This window comes from Trichomycterus rosablanca, chromosome 9, assembly GCF_030014385.1.
Source record: "Trichomycterus rosablanca isolate fTriRos1 chromosome 9, fTriRos1.hap1, whole genome shotgun sequence".
In the NCBI taxonomy this organism is placed as follows: domain Eukaryota; kingdom Metazoa; phylum Chordata; class Actinopteri; order Siluriformes; family Trichomycteridae; genus Trichomycterus; species Trichomycterus rosablanca.
In genome coordinates this window covers 38,631,983-38,646,935 of record NC_085996.1, presented here as the reverse complement: position 1 = coordinate 38,646,935, position 14,953 = coordinate 38,631,983, and the positions used below count along the sequence as shown (strand labels likewise).

At 41.9% G+C, this 14,953-nt stretch overlaps 1 protein-coding gene across 5 annotated transcripts in view; it reads left to right on the top strand.

Moving 5' to 3' along the window:
• Positions 1-14,953, top strand: part of syne1a (spectrin repeat containing, nuclear envelope 1a) — a 252,167-nt gene that overhangs the window by 152,391 nt on the left and 84,823 nt on the right. For 4 of the 5 annotated variants that reach the window (XM_063002393.1, XM_063002389.1, XM_063002391.1 and 1 more), the window contains 10 exons: positions 483-820; positions 2,490-2,634; positions 3,642-3,851; positions 8,091-8,512; positions 8,638-8,803; positions 9,392-9,547; positions 10,228-10,380; positions 10,512-10,694; positions 10,873-11,010; positions 12,594-12,779. In XM_063002393.1, coding sequence (XP_062858463.1) covers positions 483-820; positions 2,490-2,634; positions 3,642-3,851; positions 8,091-8,512; positions 8,638-8,803; positions 9,392-9,547; positions 10,228-10,380; positions 10,512-10,694; positions 10,873-11,010; positions 12,594-12,779 — 2,097 coding nt within the window. The remainder of the gene's footprint in view (positions 1-482; positions 821-2,489; positions 2,635-3,641; positions 3,852-8,090; positions 8,513-8,637; positions 8,804-9,391; positions 9,548-10,227; positions 10,381-10,511; positions 10,695-10,872; positions 11,011-12,593; positions 12,780-14,953) is intronic. The other variant, XM_063002390.1, reaches the window with a different exon arrangement.

The window sequence follows — 14,953 nt, the reverse complement described above, 5'->3', positions numbered from 1 at the left end:
TGGGACAGTAAAGCATTTACCACTTTGTAATGTTGCCGTTCCTTTTCACCACTTAAACGACGGCTTTTGGACTTGTAATGCAGGAATGGATGTTTATTAATAAATGAAATGAAGTTGAGCAGATAAAACATGAAATATCTCAGGATCATCCTGTCTGACATCAAATAAAAGTCAAAGTGAATGTAAGAAACTCTGTGTTTTTATTTTATTTGCATTTTCCATACTGTCCAAACATTTTATGATTTGGGGTTGTACAAAAAAGGTTTCCTTCTGTATTAAGCTTATATTTCCAGCCACCTTAAAGACAAATTCTTATTAAAAATGTCTGTACCTGCAAAAAACCTTTAATCATGAGGCCATATCAGGAGTTAAATTAATATTTTTTATAGAGCCACACTGGATATAAAGTGAAGTAACCCAAATCCATCATCAGTTTGTCCCCGATCACTTTGTACACATAATGTTGTGTTGTTTCCCCACAGGAGACCCTGCAGTCAGCCCTGTCCGTGCTACAGAAGTACCAAAGTGCCTTGAGATCTACCTGTCAGTGGTTGAACGATTCTGAGTCGCTCCTGAAACAGACGAATAAAGAACTAGACCCTGAAAACCTTGCAGTAACCCTCACGGATATAGAAAGTGTTATTACTCAGAAACAGACTCAAGATAAAGATATACAGGGTATGGGCAGCTTGTTCCCACAAATGGAGGAATTTATTGATGCTGGTGTTTTCAAGGAAGTCAAAAAGGAATTTGAGGCCACTTGTCAAAAGAGTTCAGACCTCATGGAGCAGCTGCTGCAACACCAGGAATCTCTAAACAGGTAAACGGAATCCATTCATTCATTCACTGTCTGTGTATTCAGGGTCGCGTTGAGTAGAATTGACCTGGCGAACTGTAGGGAACACCACGGACTGGTCGCCAGTCCATCACAGGGCAAACACACACAGACACAGACACACACTGGGTTGGTCAGTGAATGCCTTGAATGGAGACAGCAGGTAACCTGAAAGTACCTAAAATGTTAGATGATGAACCCAAGTGCAGGAGACCTAACAAGACCTAACCCTGATGGCAAAGGTGAGGGCAACAGTGGCAAGGAACTCCCTAAATATTACAAGGAAGAAACCATGATAGGAACCAGACACAGCACGAACCTCCGTCCTTCTTGTGTGAAATAAATATAATTGCAGATCTTAACAACAGCACTCAAGGTGTACTTATTTATTGAATTATTTATAATAGAGGTATGTCGTTTAGGATGCAGAAATAAAGTGAATAAATGACTTAAATGCAATCGTCTCGCTGTGGCAGGACAGAGTCAAAGCTCCCTCTTACCCACCCATTTACGGTGTTTTTCGAAGAGTCATACATTCCAAAGCGCCTCATCTCATTCTCCTTCTAAAATGCTTATCAAACCATCCAAAAGAAGTGTTAATCAGATTTTAGGATGCTCGGTATCCAAAATTAAAATCCCAATATTCAAAGGTGTTTTATAATTCATTATGTGTGTTACAGAATTTGGTTAATCTGAGGTTTGCCAAGATATGCCTGCCAAACAGCTTAAATATAAAAAAATCAGTAAATAAATAAAATATTATTAACAAAAGCAAAGTAAAAGTGGTGAAATATCTGGTGTTGTTGTATAATCAGCATAATTAGCTTAATGGAATGTGAGGACAAAATTTTTTGGCCTGTGCATTTCCTATATCTGTTATTTAAACTAGAGATGCGTGAGTACCGATACTGGTGTCGGGTATTTGCCCGATACCGCGCTCACTAACTTGTACTCGTACTCGCATACGAGGCTCCGATACTAAACATCCGATACCGTGTGCCTAGTGCACGTTGCTGCGTTATGCCCGGTTCACACTACACGACTTTTGCCCTGATTTTCGCTCGGCACTTGGTGACCGATCGAGTTTTCTAGCACGTCAGATATCTGATCTGAGATGTGCGACTGGGAATGAGTGACATGTCGAACAGCCAATGAGAACGCAGGATACGGCGTGAGGGGAAACGCAGGAGAGGAGTGTAAACAGGTGGGACAGGGGGATAATATAGTTTATATCAGAATACATCAGCACACACACAAGTTTTACAGTATTTCTGACCTGATCGTTCTCTACAAAACATAACAACAAAACACCAACATTGCAAAAATATTTATTAACCTCCAACTCACTACAGAACAATCCATGCTGCTCGTGTTGCCAAATCCACTCAGATTCATTTATTTTTCCTCCTTGATTTCATCACGTCAGCGCACAAACACTTTGATCTCTCGCTACTTGTTGATGTGCATTTTTGGACGTGGTATCATTAAACTTCTCGTCACTTCTCACGTGTGTTTTTGTTAAAAAAAAAACGGTATTCTAAATAGGTATCGGTATCGGCAAGTACAAAAATACACGTACTCGTACTCGTACTCGGTTGGGAAAAAATGGTATCGATGCATCCCTAGTTTAAACGTTATTTGTGCTGTTCATCAGATACTCTGCTCACTGGACCTCATTCCAGAGAGACAGAGACGACGTTATAACAGAAATGACCCGGGTTGAGAAGAGACTGGCAGCGTTTGGCACGGCTAATTCGAGCTCACTTCAGGAAACTGAGGACAAGCTTCAGACTCATCAGGTAAGTTCAGAGCTGGATTTAGTTTCGCTTTAGTAATGCCAACATGACTTTTTTAAATAACATAGTTTAAATAATACATATAAAAATTGAAGGGTGGGAGCCGGATAGGATAGGATCTCCTCATGAATGCCGCCTGCACAGGGTCGAGAGATAATGGCAGACTCAGCACCCTTTCATGCTGTTCTTCAATGGTCAGGACCCCACAGGACCACCACAGAGCAGGTATTATTTAGGTGGTGGATCATTCTCAGCACTGCAGTGACACTGACATGGTGGTGGTGTGTTAGTATGTGTTGTGCTGGTATGAGTGGATCAGACACAGCAGCGCTGCTGGAGTTTTTAAGTACCGTGTCCACTCACTGTCCACTCTATTAGACGCTCCTACCTAGTCGGTCCACCTTGTAGATGTAAAGTCAGAGACGATCGCTCATCTATTGCTGCTGTTTGAGTCGGTCATCTTCTAGACCTTCATCAGTGGTCACAGGACGCTGCTCACGGGGCGCTGTCGGCTGGATGTTTTTGGTTGGTGGACTATTGTCAGTCCAGCAGTGACGGTGAGGTGTTTAAAAACTCCATCATACCAGCACAACACACACTAACACACCACCACCATGTCAGTGTCAGTGCAGTGCTGAGAATGATCCACCACCTAAATAATACCTGCTCTGTGGTGGTCCTGACCATTGAGGAACAGCATGAAAGGGAGCTAACAAAGCATGCAGAGAAACAGATGGACTACAGTCAGTAATTGTAGAACTACAAAGTGCTTCTATATGGTAAGTGGAGCTGATAAAATGGACAGTGAGTGTAGAAACAAGGAGGTGGTTTTAATGTTATGGCTGATCGGTGTAGTTTTGTGCTATTTTATGTTTGTTAAACGTGTATTTAATGTAAACATGTAATTGTGTGTAGTCGTTGTTTCTTATGTCAAACGTTGATGATCAGCCGTGAAAATAAACCTTTAAAACATGTTCATTATTAATTATTATTTTTACTGTATTTTATAGATTGTAATATTTGAAGTAGAGGCTCTTCAGGACAAACTGACGAACCTGAAGGACCAGACGGCTGAGTTGGATAACGGCGTGTACAGCGCCGCGGCGTCTCGTTCGGTCTGTGCGCTGTGTCGGCGCTGGACTCACATAAACAGCGTGGCCCGAGCGCAGGAGAAAGCCCTGAGGGACGCCGTGCAGGACTGGAGGCGCTTCATGGAGAAGGTAAGGTGGTGAAGAGACACCGAGGATATCGCTGTCCTAGGGGCGATTATATATCACTGCGCTGTTCATTCTGGCTTCATTTTTTAAAATCTGAACGGCTTTAGTGATGCCGGCTCTGAGGTAAATAACAGGTAGATGTAAATGCGCCGGTTCTATTATGTAATTTAGGTACTGTTGCCATAGAAACAATGAATTCACGGCTCGTCGTCTGGCTGAAGCTCAACCATAATTTAATGTCCTGGCGATAAATGGATTATATATATTTTTTTAAAGGAGCTGCACCAGTCACACACAACACTGTTTCTTTGTTTTTACATTAAGCAGCAGTTTACAGCACTGTGACAGTATACAGTCTGAGCAATTGAGGGTTAAGGGCCTTGCTCAAGGGCCCAACAGCGGATACCTGGCAGTGGTGGGGTTTGAATCTGCAACTTTCTGAGTATCAGTCCAGTACCTTAACCACTAGGCTACAAGTGCCCTGTTAAATGTTGGTTATAAAACAACTCCTTATTTCCAGCGGTAAAAACACACGCTGGAACCAGAGCTGGGATCTCGAGTAACATCGTATCGAATCTCAGCTCTGCCTGCCGGCTGGGCTGAGCAGCCACATGAACAACGATTGGCCTGTTGTTCAGATAAGGGTGGGATATTAAGCCGGATTGGGTCTCTCTCATAACCAGACCTGAGCATTGCCACATCCGGCCCGCGAGACATCCCCAACCGGCCCGCATGAGGTTCGAGGCAATTAAAAATGAGATGTAAATAAATGTACATCACACATGCAATACAACAGGATTGATTTTGACGGGAGCTCTGTGTCTTTAAATATCCGTACGTTTCGATTTGCGTATGCGCGAGTGTATCAGCTTCACTGTAATGCGAACAGAACTGAGTGTCTAACGGTGAAGTTTTTAACAAGACACGAACTTCTAAATTGTTTATTTACTAAAGTCAGATGTAACGCTGGTTAAGGATCAGAATTTAGGCTCTAAATCGCTGTTACGGTACTAAACAGAAATACAAGAACATGAACGATGCAGAGCGTCACACCTGAAGCTTCACTAACTAAACTGCAAAAGCAACAAGAACTTTTTATAAAGTTTAACACGTCCAGAACTGAAGCAGTCAGGACCAGCTTTGTGATTTTAAAAAGAATATCCAACAATAACAAAGGACTGAAAAACAAATGAGGTAATTAGACTCAAAACAAAATAGTGTAAAGTTTAAAAACCTGCACATTTTGTTCACATTTGTTTTTTGCGTTTGTTTGTTTGTTTAAATAGTGAAATAATGTTGATGTTTTTACTCTGCCTACTTCTAATTTTCTAAATGTAACATCAAAACATTAACAGCTTATTAGAACTGTACAATTTACTGCTTTTAGTCTAGTGGTTAAGGTACTGGACTAGTAATCAGAGGGTTGCTGGTTCAAGCCCCAACACTGCCAGGTTGCTGCTGTTGGGCTCTTGAGCAAGGCCCTTAACCCTCAATTGCTCAGACTGTATAATGTAACTGTATCGTAAATCGCTTTGGATAAAGGCTAAATGCTGAAAATGTAAATGTAAATGTAAATAAAAAGATCAAATGAATATTGAGCAGAATTAAGTTCACCTTATTGGTCCGGCCCTCCACGACAGTCCGAGTTTCTTATGTGGCCCCTTGGAAAATTGAATTGCCCACCCCTGCTCATAACTGATGTAGTTACGACCTCTGCTGGCTGATAGACGGCGCCTGGACAGAGGTGGGAAAAGAGTGCTGATCAGGGTGTGTCTCTCCGTACACAAGGCTGATTCGCATATATGCACTCGACTAGTGTGGGTGACAAAATGCTTACGGCTGCTGCCCACGTGTCGGAGGGGGCGTGTGTTCGTGGGTTAGCTTCGTTCTCCTTAAATCAGAGCGGGGGTCGGCATTAGTGGAGAGGAAGCGTGACGCAATCGGGCAATTGGACGCCCTAAAAAGTCGGGAGAAAAAGGGGAGAAAATGCATAAACAACATATTTGTAAAATTTCAAAAAATAACTATAATAAATAAAGTTACTGGACGCAGGGCAGGAATTCACCCCGAACAGCGCCAGTCCATTCCAGAACTTCAGTCGTCACATAAGCAGGCGTGTTTTTTTTTGGTCTCATGTTCATCCTGAGCACTTTGTGAATGATGCAACATACAGTAATGATCCAGTAGATTACTCCCAGCACAGAGAGGAAACCAGCAGCTTTACCACAGCTCCCATTAATCTCCACTGCTATTTCGTGAAGTGACATCATGGAGCGATAAAGCCGAACGTTAAACTGAATTATTTTTGCGTCTCGTGTGCAGGCTCATTTGTTTTCATTCCTAATTCGTAGACAAGTGTGTGCAGTATACTGTATATAGATAAATATCGCTCCTGTGCGGCTCTAATGGAGTTCCGTCCCTTGTTTTTTTTTCTTTTACTCATGTTCAGTTTAGTGGAGATGGCATCACTGGATTAGGGTGAATCATTACTGTCTCAGAGGAAAACACGGTGGCCTGTAGATACATCGTTTGTATTAATGACCGCTGATGTACTGCAGTTAAGACTAAAAGCTCACACATACAGAGCATCATTAAATAGGTGTCGAGTACATGAACGTTTTTTATTGCTAAAATAAATGCTATTAACCAGCTTGTGCTGAAAGCTTAAGACTTTTTGCCTGAACAATGCATCTATAATAAAATAGCTGCACCAGTCACACATAACACTGTTTCTTTGTTTTTACATGGACACAAATAGCTAAATGTCGTTTATATGTCGTATGGCCAAAAATATGTGGACACTTGACCAGGAGTGTGTTGGACATCTTGTTCCAGAACCGTTAGCGTGGCCTCCATTCTTCTAAGTAGTCTTTATACGATGTTTTGGAATGCTTGGTGTATAGCATTGTTGCTTTACAGCAAGAAGGTCCTGTGTTCGATTTCCATGTGGAGCAATCTGGGTCCTTTCTGTGTGGAGTTTGCATGTTCTCCCCGTGTCTGTGTGGGTTTCCTTCCACAGTCCATAATGAAAGCAATGTATATTTTTTTAACATTTCCCAAAATTGTTGTGAAACTGATAAAACAAACCTGCACTAGCTTGATTTTAGGATTGTCACATACCGTCGTGGGCAGCGACATCTTAGTAGTTAAGATACAGGACTGTTAATCAGAAGGTTGCAGGTTCAAGCCCCTTTTTTCAGATTGTTGCCTTGTACTGAGCAATGACAAAGCTGAATCTATCCATCAATCTATCCAGTTACAGCAATACCTTAAAACTCGACATCAGTCGGTTCTGGGAGTGGCGTCGAGTTTTAAAGACGTTGAGTTTTAAGGTATTTTTTCCCCATAAGGACGTTTGGGAAACCTGTTAATGCTTCCATGGTCCCGTGGAACTGCAGATATTTTAGCCCCATATAGAATAATGAGGTTGTTTTTGACACGTATACACTGAAAATAACACAAATATAATATAAACACACAAATACAATAAAAGCTGCACTTTAGTTTTACTTCTTTATTGTTTGTTTACGCTTCTTAATGGTGGAGATGCTTGATATTGGAATAACGTATTCCGTTCAGTACCGGCGCATTCATTGTGCACAAAACGTACCGTGAGTTATTGTAGTAAAACAGCGAGTGAAGAATGTGATTAGTGGAGGAACTTATGAGCAGTAATAATGAAGAGGAGTTTAGTGCTCCTGTCTCCTTCTTTTACTACATTAAACCACGTTAAGCTTTATTTTCAACCAGAAGCGTTTTAGACTCTGGGAGAAGCTGATTCTGATTCTCATGATTTCTCAGAAGCTGGAGCTGTAACACAAGTTTAAAAGTGAAACAGGGAGGAAAATCCAGATACACACAGATACATGTGGAGCTGTAACCCTGGATCTGACGCTTATTCCACACAAATGCAGATTTGTTCATTGTTTGCTCATTGTTAATTTAAAATTAAACAAATAAATGTAACAAAAAACTAAACACATGAGTTTAAGGGTACAAATTTCTCGACCAAGGGCTTCGAGTTGCAAAGATTTTGAGTTTAGGGGACGTTGAGTATATCTAAGCATGATTAACTATCCCTCTAATACAGCTAAATAATGATTTGCTTACAAATAAAACAGCCCTGACATTTCTTCTCAGGCATTTCAGAATTTTCCAGCACATTTTATCTTTAAATAGATTCCAGGCTCGCAGTGTGAATCACACCGTGGATAACGACGTCTGTCCTCTCTCTCTGTGCAGCTGGTGAAGATGAGGAGCGTGTGGGAGGACCTGCACGGTCGGGTTCCTGACGGCGTGGTGGAGAAAGCTGCCAGCACGGTGGCACTGCACAATCTGTTAGAGTACCACGACTCCTTCAGCCGAGAGGTGGAGAGAGAGAGCAGCGCCCTGACCCTCCTCAGACACCACGCCCTCGGCCTGCTCCTCCGCCCTAATAACGCGGGACTCCTACCACCCAGCCAGCAGCCAGCCACGCCCAGAAACCACATGGACAAGCCCACCAGCCTACCGATCACACCCACCAAGCTGGCAACCACATCCAGCGATCGCTCAGACACACCTGGCAACAGATCAGCTACACCCGGCAACCAGATGAACAAACCCAGTAATGCAGAGGCGGCGTGTCTGCAGGGAATCCAGGCCATGCAGGAGAAATATGACAGGTATTAAAAAAGAAAAACAAATGTAAATATATTAAGTATATACTGAAGGGGGGGGGGGGGGGGGGGGGTATCAGTAGTATTCTGTATACCTGTCAATTTTATTATGCTCCTGCTTGTCTATCCAGTCTGTTACAGCGGGTGAGTGTGAGCAGGCAGCAGGTTCAGGTGGAGCTGCTGGAGCGAGAGGAGGTGGAGAGGGAGCTGGGACTGGTTAAAGGCTGGATCCAGGACACACAGGGTCTCCTGCTCAGCCCCACAGCGGACCTGGAAACACTTCTGTCAGACCTGGAGGTACAGAAATCCCTCACAGAAAACCCTGGAACTGCTTCCTTCCACAGACGTGAAATTAAACTTCATTTTCTATCTTTGTTCAACACTGAATCTAGTAACACACACACTTAACTACTCAGAGTGTGTTTTGGTCGAATCTCGGGCACCTTTGTTTATTGTTTACAAGGTGGAAGATGAGCTGTACATGAGTAACAGGACTTAAAGTAACAGGACTGAGTTTTTAACCTAGAATTAGTAAATAGAGGAAATATAGCAGCATAGAGAACATGCTAAAGCACTAGAACACTGAGCAGTCTAGTGATTTATCACAAAATGTATATTTTAAATAAACACCCCCAAACAACCCCTCCCCCGACCATGATTGGATATCAGTTAAGAATGTGAGTGAGTGAGTGCTTCACAAAGTAGGTAGATACACAGATGAGCCAAAACATTAGGACCAGCCTAATACCACCACCTAGGACCATTAGGACCACCTAATACGCTCTCAAAACACAGTTGAAAGTGGTAACAGAAAATGATTAAATAAATAAATTATGTAAAACCTTTATTTGTGATCGAGTTTTCTCCGGGCTGTGCTGTATGCAGACGGCTCACGGCGGCGTGCAGTCTCAGCGCCAGGCTCTGGAGCAGATCGCCGACCGCCAGCAGACGAAATACAAGGACCTTCGCGCCGCCGTACCCTCCGAGATCAGCACTCAGTTGGCACAGGTCACTCTGGCGCTGGGTTCAGCAGAGGATCAGGTACGTGTCACGTGTACAGGTCAGTTCTCATAAAACAGAGTATTTATATGGGTAGTTGTAGCCTTGTGGTTAAGGTACAGGACTAGTTATTGAAAGGTCACTGGTTCAAGTTCCACCACTGCCAGGTTGCCACAGTTGGGCCCTTAAACAAGGCCCTTAACCCTCACTTGCTTACTGTCAAGGGGATTAATGCATCTGCTAAATGCTAAAAATGTAAATATTTACAGTCTTGTGCAAAGGTTTGTCCCCTAAATGTGGAAATAAGACATTTTGATGCATTGTTCCCTATTTAGACACGTCTAGTTCCCTATCAGACTTTATCACATGCACAACACCCACGCTGGCAGAGGAAGACAGCAGGCTGGCACCAGTGTGCAGCCACTGACAGCTTCTTTTCATAAGTTGGCAGCGGATTTTTAAATTTATTCCAGGGCATCACGCATTTTTTTCTCATATTTTTTCAGTCACTTACACTTATGGACAATTTAGAGACGCCAATCCACCCTCTGCATTTTTTGGAACTGTGTTTGAGGAGTAATTTGAGGAAACCCTTTACAGACAGTAAAGAACATCCTCAGTCCTCAGTACCCATGTTAAAGTTACGTACTGCGCCACCCTAAATCTCACATCTGCACCCTAAAAGACTGTATGATCATGTCCTGGTACTTTTATTTACTCAGGTTCAGAGCAGAGAGAAGGAGGTGCAGCACAGCAGGGACGTGAAGGAGGATTTTAACTCCAGACTGAAGGACGTCTCAGAGAGAGTAAACGCCATCGCTGTCAGGCTCAAGCAGAAATCTGTGGATGTGGAGGAGGCTAAAGAGGAGACCGAGGTACAGCAGAACTTCTGTCAACTTCTGACGTTCTTATGCTCAACTTCTTACACTAAATGTCTTTCTGACCTCAGTGAAAGAAGGACCTTTTACATGTTCTCTCTTTTGTTGTATCTCTCTTGTTGAATCAGATGCTGCGTGAGGAACTGAAGGACTGTTCTCACACTCTGTCGGAGCTGGACGTGGCGGTGCAGGAGTTCGGGGAGCAGAACCCTCTGCTGGCACGACAGTTAGGTGCCACCCTGAGCAAACTGACCGAGTTCCACTCACAGACCAGCAGAGTCGCTGACGGGAGAACCGCCCGCCTCAAAAAGGTGAACAAAAAATATTGATGGGACGTGAACATACACATAAAGATTTTTCTCTAATGTTCACGTCTAATTCGGTGCAAGAAAATAATAATAATAATTTGACTCTTTAATAATTTGTATTATTTAATAGCTTGATTAGATTTCATTATAATATAATTTTTATTAATATCATTGTTTACAGGCTGAGCAGCACTTTGAGGAGTTTAACGAGAAACTGACCCTGATATTAAACTGGACAGAAAAAGCCGAGACTCTGGTCTCGACCAACATCGTGTGGAGTCCCGCGTCCATGATGCAGGAACAAATCAGAACTCACCAGGTATAAAACATGATCACTGACATTCACCTGATATTCATTCTGCTTTCATGGAATTAAAGGTCACACAAAGCTTGTTTTATAGTTATTTATGGTCAGTCTGAAAAAGTCACAGCAACAGTTTTATTGCAAATTAGGAAAGGAAGGAAAAAAGGAAAGAAGGAAGGAAAGAAGAAAAAAAAGGAAGGAAGGAAGGAAAGAGTAAGGAAGGAAATAAAAAAGGAAGGAAGGAAGAAAAAAAGGAAGGAAGGAAATAAAAAAGGAAAGAAAATAAAAAAGGAAGGAAGGAAGGAAATAAAAAAGGAAGGAAGGAAAAAAGGAAATAAAAAAAGGAAGGAAGGAAAAAAGGAAATAAAAAAGGAAAGAAGGAAATAAAAAAGGAAGGAAAGAAGAAAAAAAGGAAGGGAAGGAAAAAAGGAAGGAAAGAGTAAGGAAGGAAATAAAAAAGGAAGGAAGGAAGAAAAAAAGGAAGGAAGGAAAAAAAAGGAAGGAAATAAAAAAGGAAAGAAAATAAAAAAGGAAGGAAGGAAGGAAATAAAAAAGGAAGGAAGGAAAAAAGGAAATAAAAAAGGAAGGAAGGAAAAAAGGAAATAAAAAAGGAAAGAAGGAAATAAAAAAGGAAGGAAAGAAGAAAAAAAGGAAGGGAAGGAAAAAAGGAAGGAAGGAAATAAAAAAGGAAGTAAAGAAGAAAAAAGGAAGGAAAAAAGGAAGGAAGGAAATAAAAAAGGAAGGAAGGAAAAAAGGAAGGAAGGAAAAAAGGAAATAAAAAAGGAAGGAAAGAAGAAAAAAAGGAAGGAAGGAAAAAGGGAAGGAAAGAGTAAGGAAGGAAATAAAAATGAAGGAAATAAATAAATAAAAAGGAAGGAAAGAAGAAAAAAAGGAAGGAAGGAAAAAGGGAAAGAAAGAGTAAGGAAGGAAATAAAAAAGGAAGGAAGGAAGGAAAAAAGGAAGGAAAGAAGAAAAAAAGGAAGGAAGGAAAAAAGGAAGGAAAGAAATAAAAAAGCAAGGAAAAAAGGAAGGAAGGAAAAAGGGAAGGAAAGAGTAAGGAAGGAAATAAAAAAGAAAGGAAGGAAAGAAAAAAGGAAGGAAATAAGGAAGGAAAGAAAAAAGGAAGGAAGGAAAAAAAGGAAGGAAAGAAAAAAGGAAGGAAGGAAAGAAAAAAGGAAAGAAAAAAGGAAGGAAATAAGGAAGGAAAGAAAAAAGTAAGGAAATAAAATAAAAAGGAAGGAAATAAGGAAGGAAAGAAAAAAGGAAGGAAGGAAAAAAAGGAAGGAAAGAAAAAAGGAAGGAAGGAAAGAAAAAAGGAAAGAAAAAAGGAAGGAAATAAGGAAGGAAAGAAAAAAGTAAGGAAATAAAATAAAAAGGAAGGAAAAAGGGAAAAAGAAAGAAAGAAAGAAAGAAAGAAGGCAGGAAGGACAGGAGGAACAAAGGAAGGAAGGAGGGAAATAGGAAGGAATTTACCTGTTATATCGAGGTGCCTGATTGTAAAAAGAACCGTATGAACAAAAACACCTGTAAAATGCACTTATATAATAATATATAATGCCAAAACTGACCTATTGTTCCGGACGGTTCTGTTGTACCAGGCTCTGCTGCGGGAGTGGAGGAGACTGCAGGGTGAGGTGGAGGCACTGACGGAGCGAGTGGGGCTGCTGGGAGAAGTGGTTCACACTGAAGCTCTTACTCAGCAGGTATCGGTGCTGAGCCACCACGCCGAGGAGCTGCAGCAGCGAGCCAGAACCAGGCTACTGAGTCTGCAGGACGCTGCTAAGGTATTAAATAACTCGTTACATAACACAAGAGCACACGGGTGGGTTATTATGTCAACTCACCACTACTGAGATTCAAACTCATATAATAAACCACACGAGCGCTCGGTACTGTATGTGTGTGTTTTGCATGTACAGCGTGCCTACTATCAGCTGGCCAGGCATCTACGCAGACATGATTGCAATATGAGGTCACATTGTCCAGTGTGGTTTTATCTTGTGTCCAGAGTTTCCAAGCAGGACTGGTCCCGCCACAATCCTGACCAGGATAAATTTCACTCACTTTCTTAACCGCTTATCCAGTTAACACAGTAACACCCTGGACACACATTCACCTATAGGGCAATTCAGTGTCTCCAATTAACCTGACTGCATGTTTTTGGACTGTGGGAGGAAACCAGAGGAAACCCACACGGACACGGGGAGAACATGCAAACTCCACACAGAAAGGACCCGGACCGCCCCGCCTGGTGATCGAACCCGGGAGTTTCTTGCTGTGAGGCGACAGTGCTACCCACTTAGTCACCGTGCCACCCAGGGTAAACCTGTTGATAAACATCAAATGCACTGATGATCGGTGTAGACAAATTCTAAAAAATAACCTCATTTGATGAATATTAAAGAATTAAAATTAGATTTATTAAGAACTACTCCTACTGCGTATAATCCTGCAGATATAATAAATTCCGACACAATGCTGCCCTCTACTGGTGGTGGTAACAATACTCTGCACTGTTATATTACGATGAAGAAGCTTTTTTTAACGAAGAATAAAAGAAAAGCTAAAGTATGGATTGCAAAAATACATGAAATAAATGATGTGTGTATAAAGTGACTGTGTGCAGATTAGGATATTTACATGAGTAGAAAGTCTCTGCATAAAATACTGGTTGAGCTTTTATTTCACAACACACCACAAACCAAAGACAGTTCCTATATTATGGGTCTGGAAAAAATGTTTAATATGGGGCTTTAGCCAAGAAAAGAACTATTTCTAAAGGGGGACTGAAAAGGTGCCACCAAAAGTACTGATGTTAATAGAAGACTTAAAGGTAGAATGTTCAGCCAGTAATACCAATAATGGCCTGTAGATGGCACACTAGCCACCTTTTAAAGTAATAGTTATTAGTATAGCGCTATTTACATTTACATTTTCAGCATTTAGCAGACGTTTTTATCCAAAGCGACTTACAGTACGGTGACAGTATACAGTCTAAGCAACTGAGGGTTAAGGACCTTGCTCAGGGGCCCAACAGTGACAACCTGGCAGTGGTGGGGCTTAAACCAGCAACATTTTGATTACTATTCCAGCAGGTTTCCCCTGAAAAGGGGGACAATACAACTATAATTATAAAAGTATAATTTTTACAGCTATATTTTCATATTAATGGTCCATGACAAATTAAAATGTAAACATTAAAATGTCGATTGCTTGTCTGTTTATACAATTGCAAGTTACACACATTTGTACAGCTATGTTGTTGGGGGGACAAATCTGTTTTACCCAAAAAAGGGGGACGTGTACCCCCTGTGATTTCTGTCCCTGCTTCTAGCCCACCACCACAGATACTTCAAGCTCCTGAGTTTGTGTTTAGGCGGTGCTACCAGCCCGGACAGACACCGCATGCTTTATCCCATTTGGGGTCGCGGTGTGTCCGGTTTTCCCAGAATCAGTAGGCACAATGCAGTAATGCACCCCGGACAGCATGCCAGTTCATCGCAGTGCTTTGATACCCCCTTCAGACATGGCCAATCATGTATGTAGGCACCCGAGCACCTCCAGACATACCCAACCCTGGACACGGCAGTATAGACCACTGAAGCCGTGCGTCATCCTGTAGTCCTCGTTACGCCCATATTTGGAGACCCGGGTCTAAGTCAGATTTCCTATAGGAAAAATGAACGGGGTTTTCAAAAAAATCGGCTCTAACGCATCCTGTGCTAAATAAACATGTACGTTTTGTCCTGTGTGCATTTTTCTCCTGTACATCACTGGATCCTCTGAATTATGAAAATTAAAGGGTCGTAATACTAATAATGCTACACGAAAGCTAACGTCACCGAACTACACCAATCGAATCGATGGAAAGAGCGGCCCGCTTTTGTTGAGTACAACCGAAGGCGTGACACCCGACCGTCCTCGCGTTCTACTTTAATGTAGCTAGCAACTAAAAATA